The sequence below is a fragment of the Aristolochia californica genome, unplaced genomic scaffold (genome assembly GCF_029961685.1).
Source record: "Aristolochia californica isolate CCGP_79_NKW_82.1479 unplaced genomic scaffold, dmAriCali1.0.hap1 SCAF_4, whole genome shotgun sequence".
Classification (NCBI taxonomy): domain Eukaryota; kingdom Viridiplantae; phylum Streptophyta; class Magnoliopsida; order Piperales; family Aristolochiaceae; genus Aristolochia; species Aristolochia californica.
This window is the reverse complement of record NW_027182103.1, coordinates 10,032,698-10,056,567: the sequence shown is the minus strand read 5'-3', so window position 1 is coordinate 10,056,567 and position 23,870 is coordinate 10,032,698. Positions and strand designations below refer to the sequence as shown.

General features: G+C 37.1%; 2 protein-coding genes across 2 annotated transcripts; one reads left to right on the top strand and one right to left on the bottom strand.

Moving 5' to 3' along the window:
* Window positions 1-561: 561 nt before the first annotated feature.
* On the top strand, window positions 562-3,217 carry LOC137963096 (uncharacterized). The gene is made up of 7 exons (XM_068810276.1): window positions 562-753; window positions 841-1,072; window positions 1,160-1,212; window positions 1,308-1,625; window positions 2,200-2,367; window positions 2,557-2,677; window positions 2,799-3,217. The coding sequence occupies exons 1-7, from the start codon at window positions 562-564 to the stop codon at window positions 3,215-3,217; spliced, it is 1,503 nt and encodes a 500-aa protein (XP_068666377.1).
* A 17,017-nt stretch (window positions 3,218-20,234) lies between these two features.
* Window positions 20,235-22,712, bottom strand: LOC137961846 (protein CUP-SHAPED COTYLEDON 2-like). Its single transcript, XM_068808446.1, has 3 exons — window positions 22,544-22,712; window positions 20,842-21,107; window positions 20,235-20,715 (listed from the first exon to the last, which is right to left on the bottom strand). The coding sequence occupies exons 1-3, from the start codon at window positions 22,710-22,712 to the stop codon at window positions 20,314-20,316; spliced, it is 837 nt and encodes a 278-aa protein (XP_068664547.1). The 3' UTR covers window positions 20,235-20,313.
* Window positions 22,713-23,870: the final 1,158 nt, after the last annotated feature.

The following is a 23,870-nucleotide window of genomic DNA, read 5'->3' as shown; positions in this document are numbered from 1 at the left end:
TGAGTCACATGAGTGACATACTCAGAATCACCACTGTACCCTTAAGGGGGGTATCAAATTTTATGAACTGATCCACATCGGTTCGTTGATTTCTTATCACAAAGGACCTAGTTGGTCATCTCACCAACCATGGACCACATATTGATGTAGATGATATATTCTATATCAAATGGTTAAAGGAGGATACATTGGTTATTAGTTGACTTATCAATAGTATGGAAGAACATGTCTCCAATAAAGTCATTCATCTAGAGACGGCTAAACAAATTTGGGAGACATGCACCAAGTTGTATTCAAGCTCTGATAATGTACAAAGGCCATATGATATTTTACAACAGATGCTTATCACCAAACAAGGATACAATATACATAAATATTTGGCCCGCTTATGAGGTTTTCTTTAAGAATGGAAACTTACCCAGTCAACCTTTACAGATATCTTTGTCAAAGATAAACAGAAAGAGGCCTTGATAACTGCCATATGCCTGACTAACATTAAACCGCATCTTGAAGTTGCTAAGACTCACCTTCTTAACTCTTTCGTGGTTCCCACTTTTAATGATGTATGTGTTACACTTCTCCGTATTCCATATGCTTCTCCCTGTACTACTGAAATACCATCCGTTATATACTCTGGACATAGGAGAATACCATCTGACCAAGGCCAAGGCAGAGGCAAAATTTATAGAGGAGGAAGAGGAAGAGGTGGAAGGACTGGTTTTGACCGAACACATGGGAAGGAATGCACCCATTGTAAGGGATATGGCCACACTATAGACACATGCTTTCATCATAAATAATGCTCTATACTCTCACTAAAGATGTTATAATGCTAATGAGAATAAGGCTAACCAAGCCTTAGTGAGTGACACAAAAGAAGAGCAGTCTACCACAACAACTCCAAAGCATACTTTTACTGATGAAGACTATGAACTATTCCTGAAAATGAAGACCATGATGGGGTCCTCCCCAAGTATTTCTTCACTAACCACTGCCACCACCGGTTTAGGTATGTTTTTTGCCTCCTCTTCATCCTGGATAATTGACTCAGAAGCCTCTGAGCATCTTACAGGTAACAGACATCTACTATACTAAGTTTCTCCATGTTTTTCACATAAATTTGTTACCATTGTTGATGGTTCACAAACTAAATTTCAAGGGAAAGGATCCACTTCCGTTACACCATCACTTTTGCTCACTAATATCCTTTTCGTTCCTACTTTTCCTTTGAATCTTTTATTGATTAGTTAGCTCACCAAACATTTTAACTTCTCAATCACTTCTCACCGACTTCATGTGTGTTTCAGGATCTTACAAAGAAATGGGTGATTGGTGGAGGCCGTGAACAAGGGGGGCACTACTACCTGGATGTGCCACAAATAAATAATGCATCCACCTGCAACACTGAAAGCAGGTTATGGCACAACCAGTTGGGACATATGTCCGCCCAATCGCTTCATCATATTTTTCCTAAAGCAAAGTTGGACCTTCATTGTGAAGCATGTCAAATGAGTAAACATCAGAGGTCTACATATTCACCTCGTCCAAAAATTAAAAGTGTCTCTCCTTTTTCGTTAATTCATACTGATGTCTGGGGACCGTGGAGTGTCTCCAACATTTCTCAAGTGAAATCACTTGTACCACTTGGTTATTTTTGTTTAAAGAGTGCTCTGAAATACCATTGACATTTAAATTTTTTCATGCAATGGTACTCACTCAGTTTGGGCAAAAAATTAAAGTCCTTCGGTCGGATAATGCCAAATAATACACATCCAAAGATCTTGACATTTTTTTTCAAGAAAATGGCATTATTCATCAGACATCATGTGCCTACACCCCTCAACAAAATGGTGTAGCCAAACAAAATAACCATCATATTCTTGAGGTAGCTCGCGGTTTACTATATGCCATGCAAGTTCCATACTTTTATTGGCAACATCCAGTTCTTATCGCATGTTTTCTTATAAATCGGTTACCCTCTTCCGTTAAAAAATCTCCCTACTCTCTATTATTACCTGATGATGATCCTTTTTCACTACCCTTGAGAGTCTTCGGTTGTCAATGTTTTGACCATATTTCCTCCCCAAAACAAAGTAAACTTGATCCCAAATCTGTGAAGTGTATCTTCTTAGGATACTCTCACACACAAAAGAGTTATGTTTGCTATAATCCGTCTCTTCAATGTTTACTTGTGTCTAGGTTTGTCACATTTTTTTAGACTCTCCATATTATTCTGATAATGCTCCTCCAGGTTTATCTTCAGTACCAGGTTCTCCTCAATCGGTTGTGCCCCATGCTGTGGAAACTACTCAGCTCCCAGAAACACTAATAGACACCCCACCTACTAAGTTGTTGGATCCTACCGAGGTAAGTCCATCTTCTCTGATTATTTTTGGCCCAGAATAGTATACTCGTCCTATTGCAGTTAAGAAAGAACCCAGATCATGCACCATGCCTTCTACTTCTCATCCCATAACAAACTTTGTGTCTCATCGCCGTCTATCCCCTGTTTGTTGTCAATTTCTATCGGCTATTTCCTACGTACCTATACCATAGTCCTATGAGGAGGCTCTCAAACATCCAGGGTGGAAGACATCTATGGATGAAGAAATGCATGCCCTTTATGAAAATCAGACATGGGTTCTAGTCCCACTTCCTTCAGATAAGAAACTTGTTGGTTGCAAATAGGTATTTACACTAAAACACAATCCAAATGGGTCTGTGGCTCGGTTGAAAGCTCATCTTGTTCCTAAAAGTTATACACATATGCTCTGGAGACCACTCTGTCTTTATTAAAGACACATTGAAGGGAAAGGTAATTCTAGTCATATATGTTGATGACATTATTATAACTGGAAGTGATCTTGAGGGCATCCAAAAAACAAAAGAAAGGATATGTACTGAATTCAAGACAAAGGATCTCGAATTGCTCAAATATTTTTTGGGTATTGAAGTACTACAATCCGTACATGGAATTATATTATCTGAAAGGAAGTATGTCCTTGACCTACTGGAGGTGACCGGAATGCTAGGATGTATACTAGCAGAAACTCTCATGGACTCGAATAAAAAATTATGTGCAGGTACTGGAGAAGAAATCGATGCCGAGAAATATCAAATATTGGTGGGAAGACTTATTTATCTCTACGTAACGAAGCCATATATTTCACATGTAGTCAGTGTATTGTTGAATTTATGGAAAAGTGAACATCAATAACTTGTTGTAATCAAAGTACATGAACCTCTATTTATAATAGAGGAAGGTAGTAGAGTCCAATTACAATAAAACAACCCTTGTCCCAATTACAGCCAAACTCTAACACTTAAAGATAAGTCCTAACATAATTAAATAACTCAATATAGATAAAAGACAAACATAACTCAAACTAAAACTCTTCTTTGACGTGACCATAAGATAAGATACTTTTGTGAGTCCTTCTTGATCTTCCAACTGATGTGATAAGGATGCCAGCTCATGGTAATCATTGTAGGTCCTACTTCTTATGGGCTTGGGCCCATCTTGTGGGCCTTCCTTGGTCGTGTAGCCCATCTTATAATAATCTTAGATATGTGGGCCTTCCTTGGTCATGTGGGCTTGAGCTTATCTTCCAACACTCCCCCTCAAGCTGGGGGTGAGAGAACAACACGAACTCCTAGTTGGATGCAAATGATATATAGAATATTTTTGTATAAAATGGCACATCTTCCAATATACCTTCTTCTTCCAACATTCCCCCTCACGCTGTTGCGTCCTTCCATGAGACCCTGCTGGCATAGTTTAAGTGAGTGTATAAACACTCCTAGCCAGTAAGCCATTGCTTCATACTCCAGTCCTAATGCTGGATGTAGGGCACACTATGTCTTCTATCGGTAGTGTGTCTATTGGCATTGCTCTAAAGTGTCCACCACCGTGTCCCTCCACAGGACAATGACTCTCAAGTGGTAGGAGTCATAAAAGCCATGGGGTGTGTGGGGGGGGATAACATAGATGTAATAATAAGTTCCTCCGACATGGTTTCCCAACCATGATTTTTTTTTTTTTTTTTTGACTGGGCCCATAATGTTTCCCAACCATGATATTTTTTGATAGGGTATCCTCCGTCATGGTTTCACAACCGTGATATTTTTTGACAGGGTAAAATAAATGATGATATGAGTTCACCTCTTCTTAAATAATAATGTCCCCAAAGAGACATAATAGCAGCAGTTGTATATAACACGACAATCTTCCAACACATATAACACGAACCAAATAATAAACTATGTAAAAGAACCTATGAAATAATCCGATATAAAAATTTCTTCTTAGATGCACAAGCTTCATCTTTTGTGCTCCCCCTTTCTTGAATATTTTGGTCACATAAACTTATTCACAACATATGATAAAATACCTCTTTCTTGTACTTCTTCTACTTCTCCCTATCAAGTTGGGAGGTAATGGCAGTGATCCCAGCTTGAACCAAATATCATAGATGTAGCAATAGGTCCAAATAACAGAGATGTATAAATAAACCCTCAAACCAGGGAGAAGTGAGATATTTTTCTGATATATCAACTCAAAAAGTGACACAAAAAAATCGGCTTAAATTCGGATTTTCAATGTAACAGAATACCAGCATGACCTTTGATTCTTCCAATGCGAGTATTTATTTAAATATATACTCAGATTAACATGAAATTTTCTCATTATGATATTAGACTTAAATATATTTCATTCAAGTATAACTTCTCTTCATAAAATATAATTATCATAAGATAAATAATCTGATAGATTTCTATGTCTGTCATTTGGCCGAACTAAGTACTATTTCTCCTTTTTTTCTAGAAAGACCATCGACTCTTCCAAGAAAAATATCTACTTATAAAAAAATCATACCAAGAATTGGTTGAGTAGGTAAGAAAATACACTTACGTATCTTTCTTTTGATATATAATTCTCCATATAAAGTCTCTTTCTTGATAGCATAAATACCTCGAAAGTTGACGCTTTCTGCTGCAGCTCGAACCTCTTTTTCAATCTGACCTTTGCTGTTTAAAATATCAATTTCACTTTGTAGATAACTCAGATAAAAAATTGGTTGAATTGGTAAAATAATAGACTTACATATATTTCTTTTTATATATATTTATCCATATAAATTCTAGTTCTTGATAGCAAAATATACCTCAGAATCTGAAGATTGCTGCTGTTGGTCGAACCTTTTTGCAATCTGACCTTTGTTCATTCGAATATTGACATCTCTCTTTCGATAACTCCGATTGGAACAAATCATTTTTCTTTGTAAAGTAGACTCAAATATATTTCCTTCAATATATAATTTAAAATATTTAAAACTCCTTATAGAATTAAACAAATGCAAATAAATCTATAGGTATAGAGACTGAAAAAAATAACTACGAACCTAGACTTAGGGTTTAGGGTTTAGAGAAAAGGATCACATTACCTCTGTGAGTTGACCAAGGGGGGTTTAGTCAACTTGAAGCCGAAGATGAAGATCTGTCGCATTACGCCGTTCATCAGTTTATGTCATTAGTGGAGCACCAAATTTCATGTCATCTGGATGCTGGGGATGAAGCGGAACATCATCTCCACGTTATAAAAAATGGAAAGTGTTTTCCGGCCCATTTTGCCATTCATCCGGATGAAGGGAACACGGGGGTTTGAACCCCCAACGTTTTTTTTCCCTCTCTCTCCTCACACCCCCCCTTTCTTGCTCTCTTCTCATTTTTTATTTTTTCTCCCTCTCTCCCGCACCCCCTCTCTCATCTCCCTACGCCTCCGACGCTCTGCTCCCTCTCTTCTCTCGGACTCTCCTCTCCGGCCTTCGTCTCTGCTCTCTCTCTTCTTCGGCCTCCGTCTCTCGGTCTTCTCTCGGACTCACCCTCTCTCCTGAACCCCCTCTCTTGTCTTCGTACCTCCTTCTCTTCTCTCGGACTCGCTCTCTGTTTTTCTCTCTCGCTTCTCCCTCTCTCTTATCCCTCTCAGCCTCCCTTTCTTCTCTCTCTTCTCCCTTTCAGCCTCCCACTCCCTTCTCTCTCTCTCTATTCTCTTTTGCCCCAAAAAACCTTTCGATTTCGTTCGATTTCCCCTATTTCGATTTACCCCATTTTCGATTTCCCCCATTCCGATTTTGTTAAATTTTATTACTATATTAAACTTCATATTTAAGTCTCTGGTAAATAAAATATAATTAAAGTATGCATTTCATTAATTAATTATTTAAATTTTTTCAAAATATATTATTAATTAATACCGTGTAAAAAATCCATCTTATGTTATTAATAAAATAATTTTTTATTTATTAATCATATTTATTTTTTATTTACTCTATTGTATTAGTAATTTAATAGTGGTAATTAAAATATTGTTAACTCAAGCACTTGGTTTAACTAACTCATTTTTATAATTAATAAAAGCAATGGTTTTAAATTTAATGGAAAAATATTTTTAATTAATAATATGTAAAAATATATAGTGTGTTAAAGTTAGTATTTGATAGATTTTTCATGTTTAATCATGACTTTTTTATGTTAAAAAACACCATATATTATCAATAAATTAATAACTAAATGTAATATATTCCTTTATGTTATATTTAAAATTATTTATTATTTTTTATGATTAATCATGTGCACAGTTAATTGACTCACGTAATTACTGTATTCATGTACAATAAACAATAATCTTTAACTAATATAATATGTAATTAAATTAATTAGTACATTAATATATTTTAGTTATACATTAAATTAGTTATTCGTGAAGTAATAATGTTTATTTTACCTAATTTAATGTTTAAGTATTATATTTTAATTAAGTATACTTTACAAGTTACTAATTCTCTTATTTTCTATGTTTTCCTCATTTGGGGGCAGTAACACTGGAAATTGTTATCCAGTGGACATGAACTTGTCCACACTAACACCCATTTCGAAGATGAATATCATGTAGAGGCATGAGATGAAGATGAAGATGAAGATCAAATTTTATGTTTGTTGACTAACCACACCCCCTCTAGTCAACTCACATAACTTGCTCTGATACCATATTGAATTTATGAAAAAGTGAAATACTTCATTGACATCAATAACTTTTTGTAATCAAAGTACATGAACCTCTATTTATAATAGAGGAATGTAGTAGAGTCCAATTATAATAAAACTACCCTTGTCCCAATTATACCTAAACTCTAACACTTAAAGATAAGTCATAACATAATTAAATAACTCAATATAGATAAAAGACAAACATAACTCAAACCAAAACTCTTCTTTGACATAACCATAAGATAAGATACTTTTGTGAGTCCTTCTTGATATTTCAACTGATGTGATAAGGATGTCAGCTTATGGTAATCATTATAGGTCCTACTTCTTATGGGTTTGGGCCCACCTTGTGGGCCTTCCTTGGTCATGTGGCCCATCTTATAATAATTTTAGATATGTAGGCCTTCCTTGGGCGTGTGGGCTTGAACTTTTCTTCCAACATGTATTAAGTCCATATATGCACAAACCACAACTTAGTCATTGGCAAACACTAGAACGGATATTACGATATCCTAAAGGAGCACCAAGAAGAAGGCTCCTCTATAAAAATCAAGGACACTTCAACATTGAAGGATTCTCATATGTAGATTGGGCCGGATCCCGAGATGAGAGAAAATCTACTTCGAGATATTATATGTTGGTTGGAGGAAACTTCGCTACATGGAGGAGCAAGAAACAGAATGTAGTTGCAAGGTCTAGTGCAGAAGCAGGGTACAGAGTCATGACACACATAGTCAGTGAACTCCTATGGATCAGATCTCTCCTAACTAAATTGGGTTTTTACAAAGAAGCTCCGATGAATCTATATTGCGATAATTAGGCTACAATTCACATCACATCAAATCCAGTCTTCCATGAGAGAACAAAGAATATAGAAATAGACTACCACTTCATACGAGAAAAATTCACTGTCAGCATCTTATCTCACCAGCATGTATCTTCACAGAACCAGGTTGCAGACATTCTCACCAAACTAGTCACTCACAAATATTTGTCCAATGTTTGCAGCAAACTGGGCATCTACGATGTTTTCTCACCCCCTACTTGAGGGGGAGTGTTCCAATGTGGGACCCACCATGACTTGAATCAAGTCCTTAAATAAGGTGTTAGAAGTTGAGTTAAATTATTCTCTCAAATAGATAATGTAATATTATCATAATAGGTTTATCTTAGAGAGTTCTAGTTCGAATGTAATTAGAAGTCCTAAGGTTAGTTGTACATGGACACTATCACCTCCTCAACTATAAATAGTGGTGATTGTAACTCGGAATTATTCAAGCAAGTTACTTATTTTTTTCTCCTCTCGTGTGTGAAGTTCTCTCTCTCTAATCTCTCTTATTTTCCTTCTCTTCTCTCTCTACCCAAGAGCTTTTCTCTTTCTCTTTTTTCTTTCTCTCTCCCCTTGCTCGAGGTATTATTCATGGGTTCCTAAATTCAACACACTATTGTTGCTTCAGCTTGTTTAAACTGCATTGGAGTTTCAATCTAGTCCCTTCCACTACATATCATGTCAAACACATCCTGATTTCTGTAAGGGTAGATAAATTCTGATGACAGCTCTGCATATTTGCACTTCATCACTCCGGTGGGACCTCCCTTGAATCCATAAAGGGTGCTACCTTTGGCATGATGCAACGCCAATCTTCAATTTTTTATCCGCTCTGCAGTCTGTCGGAATAAGAGAAAGTAACGGCTGTCAGAACAGTTTGGGAAAGAGCTTCACGATTTCTTCACATAAGTCGTTCAAGTCAGTTTCAAGCTTGAAGGCCGAGAGCGAGGCATGATGGTATCGATTTCAGATTGAAACATGCTGGTCCCGACTTCTCATCTTCCACCGGGCAACGATTTCCCCTTCAAAATATAAGTCTCTCGATATTTTTGCCTTTCTTTTCGCACAAACCACTAACGGCGAAAAATTGAAGCTGCTTGGTAGAAATTTTTTATGCCCCATGATGAAGTAGAGCCTAACCTATTGCCAATGGCGAACAGCTGCAACATGGGCCTTCTCTGCTTAGAAATTTTCCATCTTCAATTCTGGGAGAAGTTTAGGTTGCCGTTAACAGGGGCGATTTGAGGTCGAACACAAATCTGGCTATTATGACGCGATTTGTTGTCGAACGAAGGGCAGCAACTATTCATCTTTCTGAGCGAAGACCTTCCCCTATGAGGCCTTAACGCGATGCTTATCAATTTCGGCCAATCTCAAGTCTTCCACCTTTCACTCTAGGGGCAGATTTCTTCCAAACATTATATCCCGCATCCTACTGATTTGTTGGTTGATATTTTTCATTCGTGCCTCACTTTCTGCCCTCATTGTTGGATTTTCTGCCCGCATTGCTGCCAATCGCACCTCTCTAGAAATTACTCATAACTTGTCACTCCTGGACGAATCACACATGTTCAAACTCTTATACCAAAAGACTAATCTGTTTGGTTGCGGAAAGCCAAGTACTTAACCCAAGATCATAACAGTATTTCTAGTAAAAATACATCTCCAAGCACCATTAGCGTGTCATGTTTCCCTGAAATTGTTTTGAAGCTAAAAATTCAAATCAGGAAATTTTTTTTGTTAAACATTTTTTTATGAAACAAATGAATTTATACAACTATTGGACCATGTTAATGCATACTTATAGGAAAGGTTGGAAAAGAATTTCTAGTAAAAATACATCTCCAAGTATGATTAGTGTATCATGTTTCCTGAAACAATTTTGAAGTTGAAAATCAAACTTAGAAAATTTTGTGGTTATGCAATTTTTGCTAAAACAAATGATGTTATACAACTATAAGACCATGTTAATGCATGTTTTTAGGAAAGGTTGGAAAAATATTTCTTGTAAAAATATGTTTTTAGGGACCATTACTATCTCATGTTTCCCTGAAACAGTTTTGAAGCTTAAACTTCAAACTAGGAAAATTTTGTGGGTGGGCAATTTTTGCCCAAAAAAATGACTTTACACAACAATAAGGCCATGTTAATGCTTTTTTTAGGAAATGGGTGAAAATTATTTCTACTAAAAATATGTCTCAAGGCACCATTAGGGTGAGAATGTTTCCCAAAAATAGTTTTAAAGTCGAAAAATTCAAACCATTAAAATTTTGTGGTTAGGCAATTGTTTATAAAACAAATGACTTTATAAAACTCCAAGGCCAGGTTAATGCATTTTTAGGAAAGGTGGGAAAAGTGATTCTAGTAAAATTTCATCTCCATGCACCATTAGTTTGTCATGTTTCCAAGAAACAGCTTTGAAGCTGAAAATTGAAACCTGGAAAACTTAAAGGTTAGGCAATTTTTGCTAAAACAAATGACTTTATAAAAATATAGGACCATGTTAATGCATATTTTTAGGAAAGCTTGGGAACTAATTTCTAGTAAAAATACATCTTTTGGGACCATTAGTGTCCCATGTTTCCTGGAAACAGTTTTGAAGCATAATATTCTAACCAGCAAAATTTTGTGGGTTGGTAATTTTTGCTGAAACAAACGACATTAAACAACTATAAGACCATTTTAATGTGTTTTTTCAGAAAGTTTGAAAAATATTTCTAATAAAAATACATCTCCAAGGACTATTAGTGTCTCATATTTCCCTGAAACAGTTTTGAAGCTGAAAAATTCAAACAAGGAAAATTTTGTGGTTTGGCAATTTTTGCTTAAACAAATGACTTTGTACAACAATAGGGCCATGTTATTACTTTTTTTAGGAAAGGTTGGAAAAATATTTCTAGTAAAAATACGTCTCCAAGTGTCTCATGTTTCCCTGAAATAGTTTTGAAGTTGAAAATTCTAACCAGCAAAATTTTGTGGTTAGGCAATTTTTGCTTAAACAATTGACTTTATACAACTATAAGACCATGTTAATGAATTTTTTAGGAATATTTGGACAATTATTTCTAGTAAAAATACGTCTGCAGGGACCATTAGTGTCTCATGTTTCCCAAAAATAGTTTTGAAGCTAAAACATCAAACTTGGAAAATTTTCTGGTTGGGCAATTTTTGTAGAAACAAATGACTTTATACAACTATAAAACCATGTTAATGAATTTTTTAGGAAATTTTGGAAAAATATTTCTAGAAAAAATACGTCTCCAGGTACCATTGTGTCTCATGTTTCTTGGAACAATTTTGAAGTTAAAAAATTCAAACTAGGAAAATTTTGTCGTTAGTCAACTTTTGTTGAAACAAATGAATTTATACAAGTATAAGGCCAAGTTAATGCATCTTTTGGAAAGGTAGGAAAAGTATTTCTAGAAAAAAAATCGTCTCCAGGCACCTTCCATGTCTCATGTTTCCCTTAAATTGTTTTGAAGTTTGAAATTCAAACCAGGAAAGTTTTTTGGTTAGGCAATTTTTGCTGAAATGAATGACTTTATACAAATATGGAACCATGTTAATGTGTACCAATGTGGGACTTACCATGGTGCTCGAGCTGGTGGGACCCACCTAGAGGACGTGGGACACCAAGAAGAGTCCACACCCAAGCAAGCACGAGTTAAGGAATCAAGAAGCACAAGCAGAATTGAGTTAGAAGACTTGAAGATCAAGTGGGACCCACAAATATCTCACGAGCTATCAACCTTATCAAGATGAGCTGGAGGATCACGAGGGACCCACAAGGATAAGGCTACGAGTTGGCCTTCTCATCTATAGTCATGTGAAAAAAGCAAGAATTCTAGTTCAACTCATATTATGCTTCTAGTAGTTTGGTTTAAATAGACATATTGTAATTAGAGTACATGAACCTCTATTTATAATTGAGGAAGGTAGAAGAGTCCAATTAAAATTAAACTACCTTTGTCCCAATTACACCCAAACTCTAACACTTAAAGATAAGTTCAAGCATAATTAAATAACCCAATATAAATAGAAGACTAACATGACTAAAACACCTTTAAACTTAAACTCTTCTATGAGACTTGTTTCCATAATAATTGTGGCTCTGTTAGACTTCTTATTGTGTAAGACTTCTTATGCCACGTCACGTGATCATGGTAGGTCCCACCAACTCATGTGAGCATGGTGGATCTGTATCTTATGGTCTTGGGCCCATCTTCCAACACTCTTGGATATATGGGTCATCCTTAATCTTTTGGGTTAGGGCTCATCTTCCAACACACTTGGATATGTAGGTCTTCCTTGGTCTTGTGGGCATGGGCCCATCTTTCAACACTCCCTCTCAAGCTAGGGGTGAGAGAACATCATGAACTCCCAGTTTGCTGCAAATGATGTATAAGATATTCTCATATAAAATGGCAGTCTTCCATATCTGCCAACATTCCCCCTCGCTGGTGCTCTCTTCCATGAGGCCGATCTGGCATAAGATAAGAGAATAAAATCATTCCAAGCCGTATGACATTGCTCCATACTCCAGTCATAACTCATGTTGGATGTAGGGCACACTCATATCATTCTCAGGTAGTGGATCTATACACAATGCTCAAAAGTGTAATAAAACTCCTCCATCATCTCATCCCTCCATAGGACAATGACTCTCAAGTGGTTGGAGTAATAAATGCCAATTAAGGGGGGTAACATATGTGTAGTAATAAGCTCCTCCATCACGGTGTCTCAACCCGGGCACCGATTCTCATAAGTAGAAATGGGTGATAAATGCCTGTCATTCACAAGATAGCAACGTGATACGTGATAAAAGCCTATCATTCACAAGACGGTGATAAAAGACGTGATAAGTGGGTAATGCCTATCATTCACAAGACAACAATAAAAGACCCACGGGTACATAAAAAGTCTCAATGGACTTAAAACACCCAACCATGATGGACTTAACCGAAGCAACACGCAAAAGGTTGGCCCAAAGATGTATGTGAGAGTCAAATAAAGGATGGTAGGAGTCAGGTTGTCAAACAACCAATAGGTAATGAGTAAACAAGAAGATAGGATGTTGAACCCACCCCTTCTTCAATAATAATGTCTCATCCAAAGAGACACAATAGAAATAGTTGAAATGGGCCTTGGCCCATATAACACGAACCAAAATAATAAAATCCTTGTAAAAAGACGATGAAATAATCTGATGCGAGTATCCCAAGGAATATGTAGCGGATATCTCAAAATAATATTCCAATTGGAGAAATAGAATTGAATCAAGCCAAATCAGGTATCACCAATAATTACCCCAATTATTACTACGAGTCAGGATTCTTGATCTTCAATTTTATTTGTTGTAAAAGCTTCATCTTTTATGTTTCCCCTTTCTTGAATATTTTGGTCACATAAAACTTACCGCAACATATGGAATAAAATACCTCTTTCTTGTACTTCTTTTACTTCTCCCCCTCAAGCTGGAAGGTAATAGCAATATTCCCAACTTGAACCAAATAACATAGATGTAGCAACTGAAAAAGGGGTAAGTGAGATATTTTCCTAATATAGTTGATCAATAACAGGAACTCAAAAAGTGATGCAAAACAATCGGCTTAAATTTAGATTTTTCAATGCAATAGGATACCAATATGACCTTTGACTCTTCCAATGAGAATATATCCTTAAATATAGATCATATTGACATGAAAGTTTTTCCTTTTGAAACTAGACTTAAATAGCTTTCATCCAAGTATAAACTCTCTTATAAAATATACTTCTATTGAGATATATAATCTGATAGATTTCGGTCTCTAACGAATTAAGTATTCTTTCCCCTTTTCCAGTATGACCATTGACTCTTCCAAGATCAATATCTCCATATAAAAAACTCAGATCGAGAATTGGTTGAATAGGTAATAAAATAGACTTACAGATATTTTTTTTATCCATATAAAGTCTCGTTCTTGATGGCATAAAATAACTCGAAAGTTAAAGATGTCTACTGCTATATGAACCTCTTTTGCAATCGGACCTTTGCTGCTTCAAATATCGATTTCTCTTTGTAGATAACACCGATTGAAAAAATTTATTTTTCCTTGGAAATTAAACTCGAATATCTTCCATCAATATATAATATAAAATATGAAAAGCTCAGTATAGAGGTGAAAACATAAATCAAATAACAGATTTAGGGAGTGAAAAAGAGAAATATGAACCTAAACTGTTAGAGATAATAAATCAGAAAAGATCACATTACCATTGTGGGTTGACTGAGTCAACTCACAGAACCTGCTCTGATATCAATTGAATTTATGGAAAAGAGAAATACTTCATTGACTTATTTTAATCAGAGTACAAGAACCTCTATTTATAATAGAGGAAGGTGGTAGAGTCCAATTACAATTAAACTACATTTGTCCCAAATTAACACTTAAAGACATGTCCTAGCATAATTAAATAACCCAATATAAATTGAAGACTAACATGACTAAAACACCTTTAAATTGAAACTCTTCTATGAGACATGATTCCATAATAATTGTGGCTTTGTTAGACTTTTTATTGTGTAAGACTTCTTATGCCGCCTCATGTGATCATGGTAGATACATATGTTATGGGCTTGGGCCCATCTTCCAACACTCTTGGATGTGTGAGACTTCCTTAGTCGTGTGGGCTTCTGCCCATCTTCCAACACACTTTGATATGTAGGTCTTCCTTAGTCATTTGGGTTTAGGCCCATCTTCCAACATGAATGATGCAAAACCAATGGGTACTCCTTTGGCTAGTCACTTTAGGCTATCTAAGGAATAACCACCTTCTACAAAGCAAGAGCGAGCCAACATGGCCAATATGCCTTATGCTTCTGCTATTGCCAGTCTCATGTATGTCATGGTGTGTACTGGACCAGACATAGCTCATGCAGCGGGAGTTGTGAGCAAATATATGAGTAATTCGGGTAAACACATTGGGAAGCAGTGAAGTGGATTCTCAGGTATTTGACAGGCACTATAGACTCAGCTTTATGTTTCAGAAAGTTAGACTTAGGATTACAAGGTTATGTAGATGTTGACATGGTTGGAGACATTAATGGCAGGAAAAGTACCACTGGATATGTATACACATTGGGTGGTACAACAGTTAATTGGGTCTCTAAGTTGCAGAAGATAGTTGGTCTTTCCACCATTGAGGTAGAATATGTCGTTGTGACCGAAGCCAGCAAATAGATGGTATAGTTGTAGTCTTTTTGGGAAGAATTAGGTCTCAAACATAGGAAGAATATGTGGTATTGTGACAGTCAAAGTACTATTCATTTAGCAAAGAATCATGTTTATCATGCAAGAACAAAGCACATACAGGTGCATTATCACTTCATTAGATCGGCTCTGAAGGATGGAGTCTTAGCACTTGAGAAGATTCAATGAAGTCAGAATCTGGTAGATATGTTGACAAAGACTGTTACGATAGAGAAATTGGGTTCAACTTCAGTTGGGTTTCTCTCTACGGATTGACAAGTTATTGCCGTTGTAGAGAAGATATTAATGATGGATTAGTCTCTAAGTGGGAGATTGTTAAGATGTGGAGCCTAATTAACGTCTTATGCTGAGTTGGTCACAATATATTAACTGTTATTTTATTAAGGGTAGTTTGGGAATTTCACTCTTGTATTGCGGTTGCCCTAATTTTCTCTTTATAATTGAGGTGTTCCGCTATTAGGGTTTTATGATCTTAATCTGAGGAGCATCTCGAGTTGTAGCCTGAGAGGTTAGAGAGAAACACCAGTAAGTGTGCAATTTCTCTTATAAAGTATTTTCATCTTCATAGTGGATTACTGCAGCGAGGAAAGACATTACGTACTCTCACCTTTAGGCGAACTCGTATAAATCTTGTTGTGTTTTTTCGTGCTTTTTTTCCCCTTCTTCAGTGTTTATTATTATTGCTCTCGTTAGTTAGGAATTAGGGCGACTAATTGCTAACAGATCATTCCAATGCCAGTTCAGTATATGGTTTTGTAAAGCATAGGAATTTTTTATCCTACGTGATTCTAACATGTATGAAATATGTGTATGCATTATAAAAATATCTTTCAATGTAAAATATGTCTTAAAGATCCAAATTAGCATTGTACTTCAAGTTTTGTTAGAAATGGACCGGTCTCTTATGTAGACTGAGTTTTGGACTTAACTCAATGATTCCTAAACTCTAATCTTCTATTTTTCTTCATCTTCTCAGTGTACTTCTTCAAGATTTCTTTGACATTCCATGGAACTTGAGGTCTTTGAGAAGCTTGTTTTAATTCAATGTTTTAGACCTTGGATTTGGTGTCTCTTGAAGGAAATATATTTGAAATACTAAATTTACAATTGTTAACTCAATTAAGTTTTGTTATCATCAAAATAAAATAAAAAAGTCAACGCTAGGTTAACACTTGTGTGTGTGCATGCGTATATGCATGCCTACTTGCATGTGTGCCTGCATGGGTACCTATGTAGGTGTGAGCATATATTATGTAGATGTTTGACAAACTTTTATCTCTTTCTTTTTTAAAAAAGTATTTTGAGTTAACCAAAAACTATGCCTGAGTCAAAAAGATCTGATTTCAGATATATATTTCTGACCCATTTAATAAACATATCAAGTTTGGGTCAAACAGTTAACATTAGGTTTAGGTTACATCAACCCGTTGCCACCCATTCTACCTGACGCAAAACTGGCATCAATTTTTTTGTAATAAGTATTACGTAAATACACACCATGCGTGTCTTCTTATATTTATTGTTGTGACGATGTGACCAGTTGCTTGGAACTCATATATTCAGGTCCAAGCCCAATTTCACAAGGGAACTTTCTTTAATAACCTTGTCCAAGTCCTCTAAATTTTGGACCCAATTCAATTGATTCACCCAGGTCTGAATCGGTCATCTGCCATAGTTATCTGCTTAAACCAGAACTGCCTCTTCTGAAAATTTCAAAGACGTATCTCCTCTTTCATTGAATACAGACGGACGCTGCACACATTTTAAATGGTTCTCACCATTATTGTAGCCTTTTCACGTGTTAGAATAAGGCTGGTTTGATAAGGAATCGATTTGGAAGGTGTGAAATCTCTCGTGTTTTTTATTAGCGAGCTATATCAGAACAAGCAGCCAATCCAATTATTCTAAAGCAAGAAGGATTCTTTCTCTCCGTGTTCAATCTCATCAAAGTTGATTATTGACATTGTAATTATAAACTTACGTACGTCAGAGAACACTTCTCATCCATGTCCTTTATTTGCCCCAGATTTGCCTCCCTTGACGTTAGAAACACGAATTAGACAGGATTACTTTGTCTCCTAGAAGCTGCTGCTTTTTACGTCAGAGATGTTGAATATTTTGTCAAGTATGGAAAAAGAATGTTATTATACTTAACGGCTATGAAGGGTTTAGCACGACTCATCCTTAGATACGAAATCTGCATTTCCTTTGATATTTTGGGAGTAATTAAGTCGGCTTCAATCACCAATAGAAGATGAATGGAACCTGTTTCTCTCATGTGAATAGATTCCATCTATGTCCATTTTGTGCTAGAACCTGGATTAGGCAAAATTACTTGGTTTTCAAGATCTTGAGCCCTTTTACATAGGAGTTGTCGGTATTTTGTCATTTTTGGCTGGAATATATTAATATAATCAATGTGTCTGAAGGCTTTCTGGCAGGTATGCCTCTCCTTATAGACGAGATCCATTACTCTAATCCCCTTCTATCAGTGGGGATGGATCATGAGTGGAACTTCTCTTTATCTCTCATGGGAATCTCATTCATTCTTCTTATAAAGGAGATCCACTACTCCTCTAATATGATCCGTTTCTATCGTTGGGGATGGATCATTAACGGAACTTGTCTCTTTCACATGGATAGATTTCATTCATTCTCCTCCTCCGTTATTCATTCTCTCACACAAGTAACTAGACAAGGTAATTGGTACGAAGTATGTGGTCAAATTAATCTATGCCACTTTAACTTATAAATTGTTAGAGTTGGGTCGAAGTCTATACCAAAATGACTAGCTAAAAATAAAGAGTTTTTTTAATAAATGAGTGTCAGATCTTTCCATTGGTAGATTGAAATGAGAATTATTCTTAATATTCCTCCCCCACATGTGAGCCCTTTATGAGTCCTTGATGTAGATGATATTTTTAGGTTATGACCCATTTATAATCATGTTCAAGTTGATTTTAGGATCATCCCAAATTCATTAGTTAAAATTAAGATGCCTCTTCCCACGTAATAGAGACAAGGTCTTTCTGATCTTAGATCCTTATAGGATTGTCCTTAGCATAAGCATCTCAACTTCTTAATATTAAAAGTAAAAATCTTAATACTTTTTCATCCTTTATTTAAGTCTTTGATAATGCTTTTTGTTTGATTGAGAAATATTTTATCCTAGAAATAAGTAATATTACTCAACTTCATAACCCAATATTATTTCATTCCCTCAAGTCCAAGCTTACACATAACAAGTCTGAGACGTGAGCACAAACTCCGAACAGGTCATGCAACACACAAAAATCTCACCAAATAGAGTACATACATAAATAACCTATGAGCATAAATTAGAACTTGACCTCGGGCCAAAACTTTCCTAGCTAACACCTAGTTTTTATTAATCACAAGTTCTTCTTTAAGGTAAGATTAACTTAGAAAATGTGTGATTCTTCGGCCGGATCAATTGGGTGAATAGTTTAGGCCAAATTTCATTATTGTTATGTACACCTTTTTACTAATTTTGTCACAGCTCAAGTGGTTGGTTAAGTGGTTTGTCCTGCAGATCCCCACTTCATGAAATATATTGTAGCTTTTGAAATATTAAGAATTTATACACATCAAGGGCATTTCTGTAATAAAATATAACAAAAAAAAAAGTTTTCCCTAGCCCTTAACTGTTCCTCTTAGGTAGAGACTATTGCATTGATGGAGCAGTATGGATAAAAAGCGTCCCTAAGACAAATGGGCTACAAATGAATCCCATAGTGGGAGACATATGTGCTCAGGAGTCAAGACCCCCCTTAAAAGAAGGATCACAGTCACTAAAAAGTGATTAAAAAGACAATAAAAGTTAAATCCAATAAACAGATAACTAACCACAAATTAGGAAACTAAAGTATAAGCATTCTCCAACACAAATAAATAAGGATAAGATCATTCACTGAATCCGGATTGATTATTTTATTACTCAGAAAGATTATAATTTATGACAGGGAAAGAACGAATCTTTAAAGAAAACCATTATTTTATTAGACTCTCTCCACTGTGTGGCAATGACACTACCACGTCGATCGTTATGGAGAAAAGCAGTGATCACTCGTTACCGCAAGTGACCCTCTTATCAGTTTCTGTTTCTGTAACGAGTAATGGATCATGGGACGGAGGCTCTGGCGAGGTAATCTAACACATGTCGTGAGGTTTGAATTATCTAGGATTTCACGCAGGACAATATACCCAGTTTGTGTAATTATGTAAAGATAGATTGGCTTGGAATCTTCCGAATTTCAGAGAAAGAGTTAGCGAAGAAAAGAGTTGAAGGAAAGAAAGAAGTGCATAGAGCAGAGAAGAGGTAGGCTTCGTCTATCATCGATTTATGGAATCCTAATTCTAAACAAGTTCAGATTTCTGATGGTGCGGCGCATGTCTTGGAGTTCTTTTCGGCCATGATTCTATTATCTCTCTGAACATCAGTTAAAGGCAAACTCCAACTATAGTTCTTCATTTTCTTTCTTGTATTTTCCCTGAAAAAAATGGGGAGGGAGGAAAGCTTGGTCCAGTCTTCGAATTCGCTAAGCTTTATCTCCAGTTCCGTCAGTCTGCGGGAGAAATATGACACACTCACGGCAGCAAAGATTCCGTGTATCACCGGACACCAACTGTCACCTTCGATGATCGACTTTTCATCTTTTTATCCATTTTTTTTGGCGTCAAATCTTGCTCCCTTGGCAATGCGTGGAGAAGGAAGTGTACCTTACTGCCGGAAAACTTGCCGCAGAAGCTCACATTCCGACGCCAGACCTCTCTGTGCAACTTTGCTTGTCCCTCTACTCCCACGAATTATAGGAAAGACGAAGGATTCATAAATAAGTTTTCTTTCGGTCTCTTGTACATATTCGATCACCAGAGTTTTGTCGCTCTCTGCTTGCTTCAGGTTATGCTTATCGGTGGCTTGTCAGAAGCTCTGCCAACGAATGTTACAAAAGAATGTTTTCATATTTATTAATTATGTGACAAAAGTAGGATATGTACAAAGAGCATACACAGTGATCACCCCGGCCGGCTGACAATTCTGAGAACATTAAATAATTAACTACCTAGCTGTCTCCACAGACCCTAATATAAAAGCAAGATATCTACAATCTGAACATAAACCTCGCCAATAATGACAATTTCACCACTTCTAATTTAACATCTTTTCTACACCAAATTTGGGGGCTTCCCCTCTTCCCCGAACTCCTGGTTGTCCAAGTCCATGCCCAGCAAGAACCCGTACTCGTTCCCTCCAATGTCGTTCATGTCCAGGGAGGATGCACTGTCCATCATCTCCTGGGGGTAACCCAGAAAGTTGTAGTGCAGCATTGCTAGATTCAGGAGTGAATTGGGGGGATTCTGGTTCTCTTGCAGTGGCGCAGTACTCGGGTTGGAGACCGTGGGGTGAGAGCCGTCTTGCAGGGGTTGGTCTGCTGCAGGAATCGATGCGTCTACTTTCAGAGAAGACCAGCCGACGATGTTCTCTTGCTCCATTTCTGGTCTGATCAAGTTGCTGCTGGGTGCCTCTCCTTTGCCCTTGTGGAACACTCTGCTTAACACCCAGTCCTCCTGATCAATGGTAAACGCAGACGAATCAGTATTCCTCGATGAAGTAACAATAGCAAGCTGGATCATGTCAAGAGCAGAAGAAGAATTAAGAAGAAGATGATATGAAATGCAGCGCAGAGGATAAACCTTTGGAGGGAAATGGGGGCCTTCGAGGCGGAACTCATGCATGATCCAACCTGTCTTGATCCCGTTAGGGGCTCTTTCACGGTAGAAAACTAGAGTCTTTCGCATCCCGATGATGGCGCGTGTGGTGGGATCGTACACAGGGCGATCCTTGCCGGTAGCTTTCCAGTAGCCACAGGTGGTTGCTCGGTTCGTTCGGAGCCCCGTCGCGTATTTCCGGTCGCGGTAGCTGAAGAAGTACCATTCATTAGTCCCGAGCTTAGCCACATCTGCCATGGTGTGAGAGAAACAAATAAATCGACAAAGCTTTGGTACTGGATTTGAAGCTTAAACCGTCAGGCACACGACGATAATCCACAATTATTCTCTAGTGAGACGATTCTGTACATGTACTATGCAGTCAATCAGAAAACAGAAAGATGACGAGTTTGGACCAAGCAGAAGCGTTTGATGAATCCAGGACTGACGAACTGAGCTTTTTCAGTATAGTGACAATGTCACTGTTGCACAAATGCCAGGCCTACCGGATCACTGACATTTCTTCTAATTTGTAAACTCCCTCCCTCTCTCCTCCGACCGCCCCTTCTTCCTAATTTTAAGATACATTCGCGTCCAAACATTTCTTTCTTATTTTCTGGGAATGGAAAATTTATACATAAACATAAAATAGACACACAACAAACGTCAGCTAAAAGATTGACAGCAAAAACAGAAAAAGAAAAAAGAAAAAGAAAAAAAAACACAGAAGAGAGCAGAAGAGTAAAAAAGAAAAAGGTTCTATTATGTTATGAGCTGCCTTCCAAAGATAGTGAGAGAGGTTCTTGGAAGGTCCAAGTTATGTCTGCATATGGCAGGCTTTTAAAGAGAAACGTCAACCCTTCATGTTTTTCAAATTAATTCCTAAAATACTTAGGTTATTAAATGCTTTGCTTTTCAGAGCCATTCATCCTGGAAGACAACTAAGATCATGGAAATGACGGAATTAATAAATAGTACTACTCTTCTGTCTTCCGTTTTTTTGTAGCGGTTTCATAAAACAAAATAAATTAACCAAACCCATAATAGGAATAAGATCTGAGACAAAAATCTGAACAAGTGTCTATTATTAGTAGCAGCAAAGCATCAGTTTGAGAACGACCATTTCAGCACGATCATGCATGCATTTACATGGTGGATGAGTTTGATTTCATATATCTATCGTCTGAACAGTTTCTTACCTTTATAAAATCTTTCATACATCTCTATCTGAATGCTACGGTTCGTTAGAAAAATATCTTTCAAGTTCTGAATCAATTATTGAGCTGCCACAGTGTTTAGACTTTGTTGAATGGTTTGATTATACCAATTTTTCACTTTCGTGAACTCTAGCTTCCTGGACAAGAAATTTGAAAAACCAGGTTTGCTTTTGCCTTTCCGTGTTCTGGGTTGCTCAAATCCTTTCCTGCAGCTCAGAAAGGTGATGAGGAAAAACCATGAAAGAAACAGAAGATACTCGATAACGGGTTTCTCTATAACACCTTATAGATTTTACACCAATAAACTTCGATTCATCCTTTTCTAATTAATCATAACAGGTTCAGTTTTCATCTAAAGAAAGCCCATCAAAACCCAGAAGAAGAAAAGAAAAAGAATAATATGGTTCACAATGCTATATGTATAGGTTTAGACACGCGGACATTTGAGATGAACGCAGCAGGTAACTCACCTGGGAGCTGCCATGGTTCGCAGGTGTGCAAATCCACCTCTACCAGAGTCCCCCTGGAGAGTTTTTCATTGGCAATCTTCTTGTAAAGATAATGGCATACCAGCTCCTCATCACTCGGGTAGAACCTGAATCCCGGCGGCAGGGTGGCCTCTATATCTTTTAAACCCATTTTTCTTGTTTCTTTTCGTTCTTCGGATTGAGAATCTGGTTGAGGAGAGAGATTCCAGAGGATAGAGATTGATTCTCCAAAAAAGCTCCAACCCCTCGTTCAGTTCAGCCTCTGATACATGGTGGAGGCTAAATAAATATATAGAGAGAGAAAGGGGGAGGGAGAGAAGAGGGAGGAGGCTAGCGCGTGGCTATCCTTTTACCACACTGATCTCCCCATGTCAATTTCTTTACAGGTCAGATTTCCCGGGAAAGAAAGATGTAGGACCAGTGTAGGGGCCGTGTTGGAGCCTATGTCAGCGACGAAGTCTCAAGAAAACCAAAACTACAAGAAATCTTCTCTCAACCTCATCATATGATTGCACTCACAGAGCCCCTATACATGGTTAAATCCCAAACCCAGTTCTGATTCTCATTGCTTAACTTCTCAACTCTTATTCAGACGACAGAAATCCAGACCGGGACTCGAAGATAAGTGATAAAAAGGAATAATGCGATAGAGATTTTGGGACGGGCTTCAGATATGCAAATTAAAGAGGTAAAATGATGGACTAGACCAAATAACAATCCAAGATTTTGGTGAAGTTGTCCTATGCTTTAAATAATACACAGAGGGAGACTGGAAGGATTGATGGGAATAATAATAATTTTGACAAATATCAGAAAGGGATTTCATTCTTCGGACGAGGAAAGAACAGTATTTCTGTCCTTACGTGCATGCATATCACGGTAGTGTTCGGTGGTTTTTTTAATTTTTTTATGAACGCAGCTGACAAAGCTGACCGCAGTAACATTCTAGGAGTGAACGAAGAAAAAGCAGAAAATATCTCCAATAATGGAGCTTTAAGTTTGAATTGATCAAGTACAGGAACCCAAAACCTGTAAACTCGCATTCTGGCAGCGCGCATGCACCCACCGTTAAATCCTTTTTTTCTTTGTTTTTTTCAGGCTTAATTTGCTTTCTGAGGCGCGTGCAGCCTGTCGATTGATGGACCTGCTGCTGCTCTTGTCTCTATGAGCAAGCATGGTTATCCAAAATAGGGGAAAAAAAAAAAAAAAAAAAAAACATGATTGATGGCAGGGTTGTGAATGTTGGGAAGCCTCTTGGGGAAGGGCATTGTTAGGTCGTTTGTGTTGTAGGAAGAGTCACGGCAGCGCC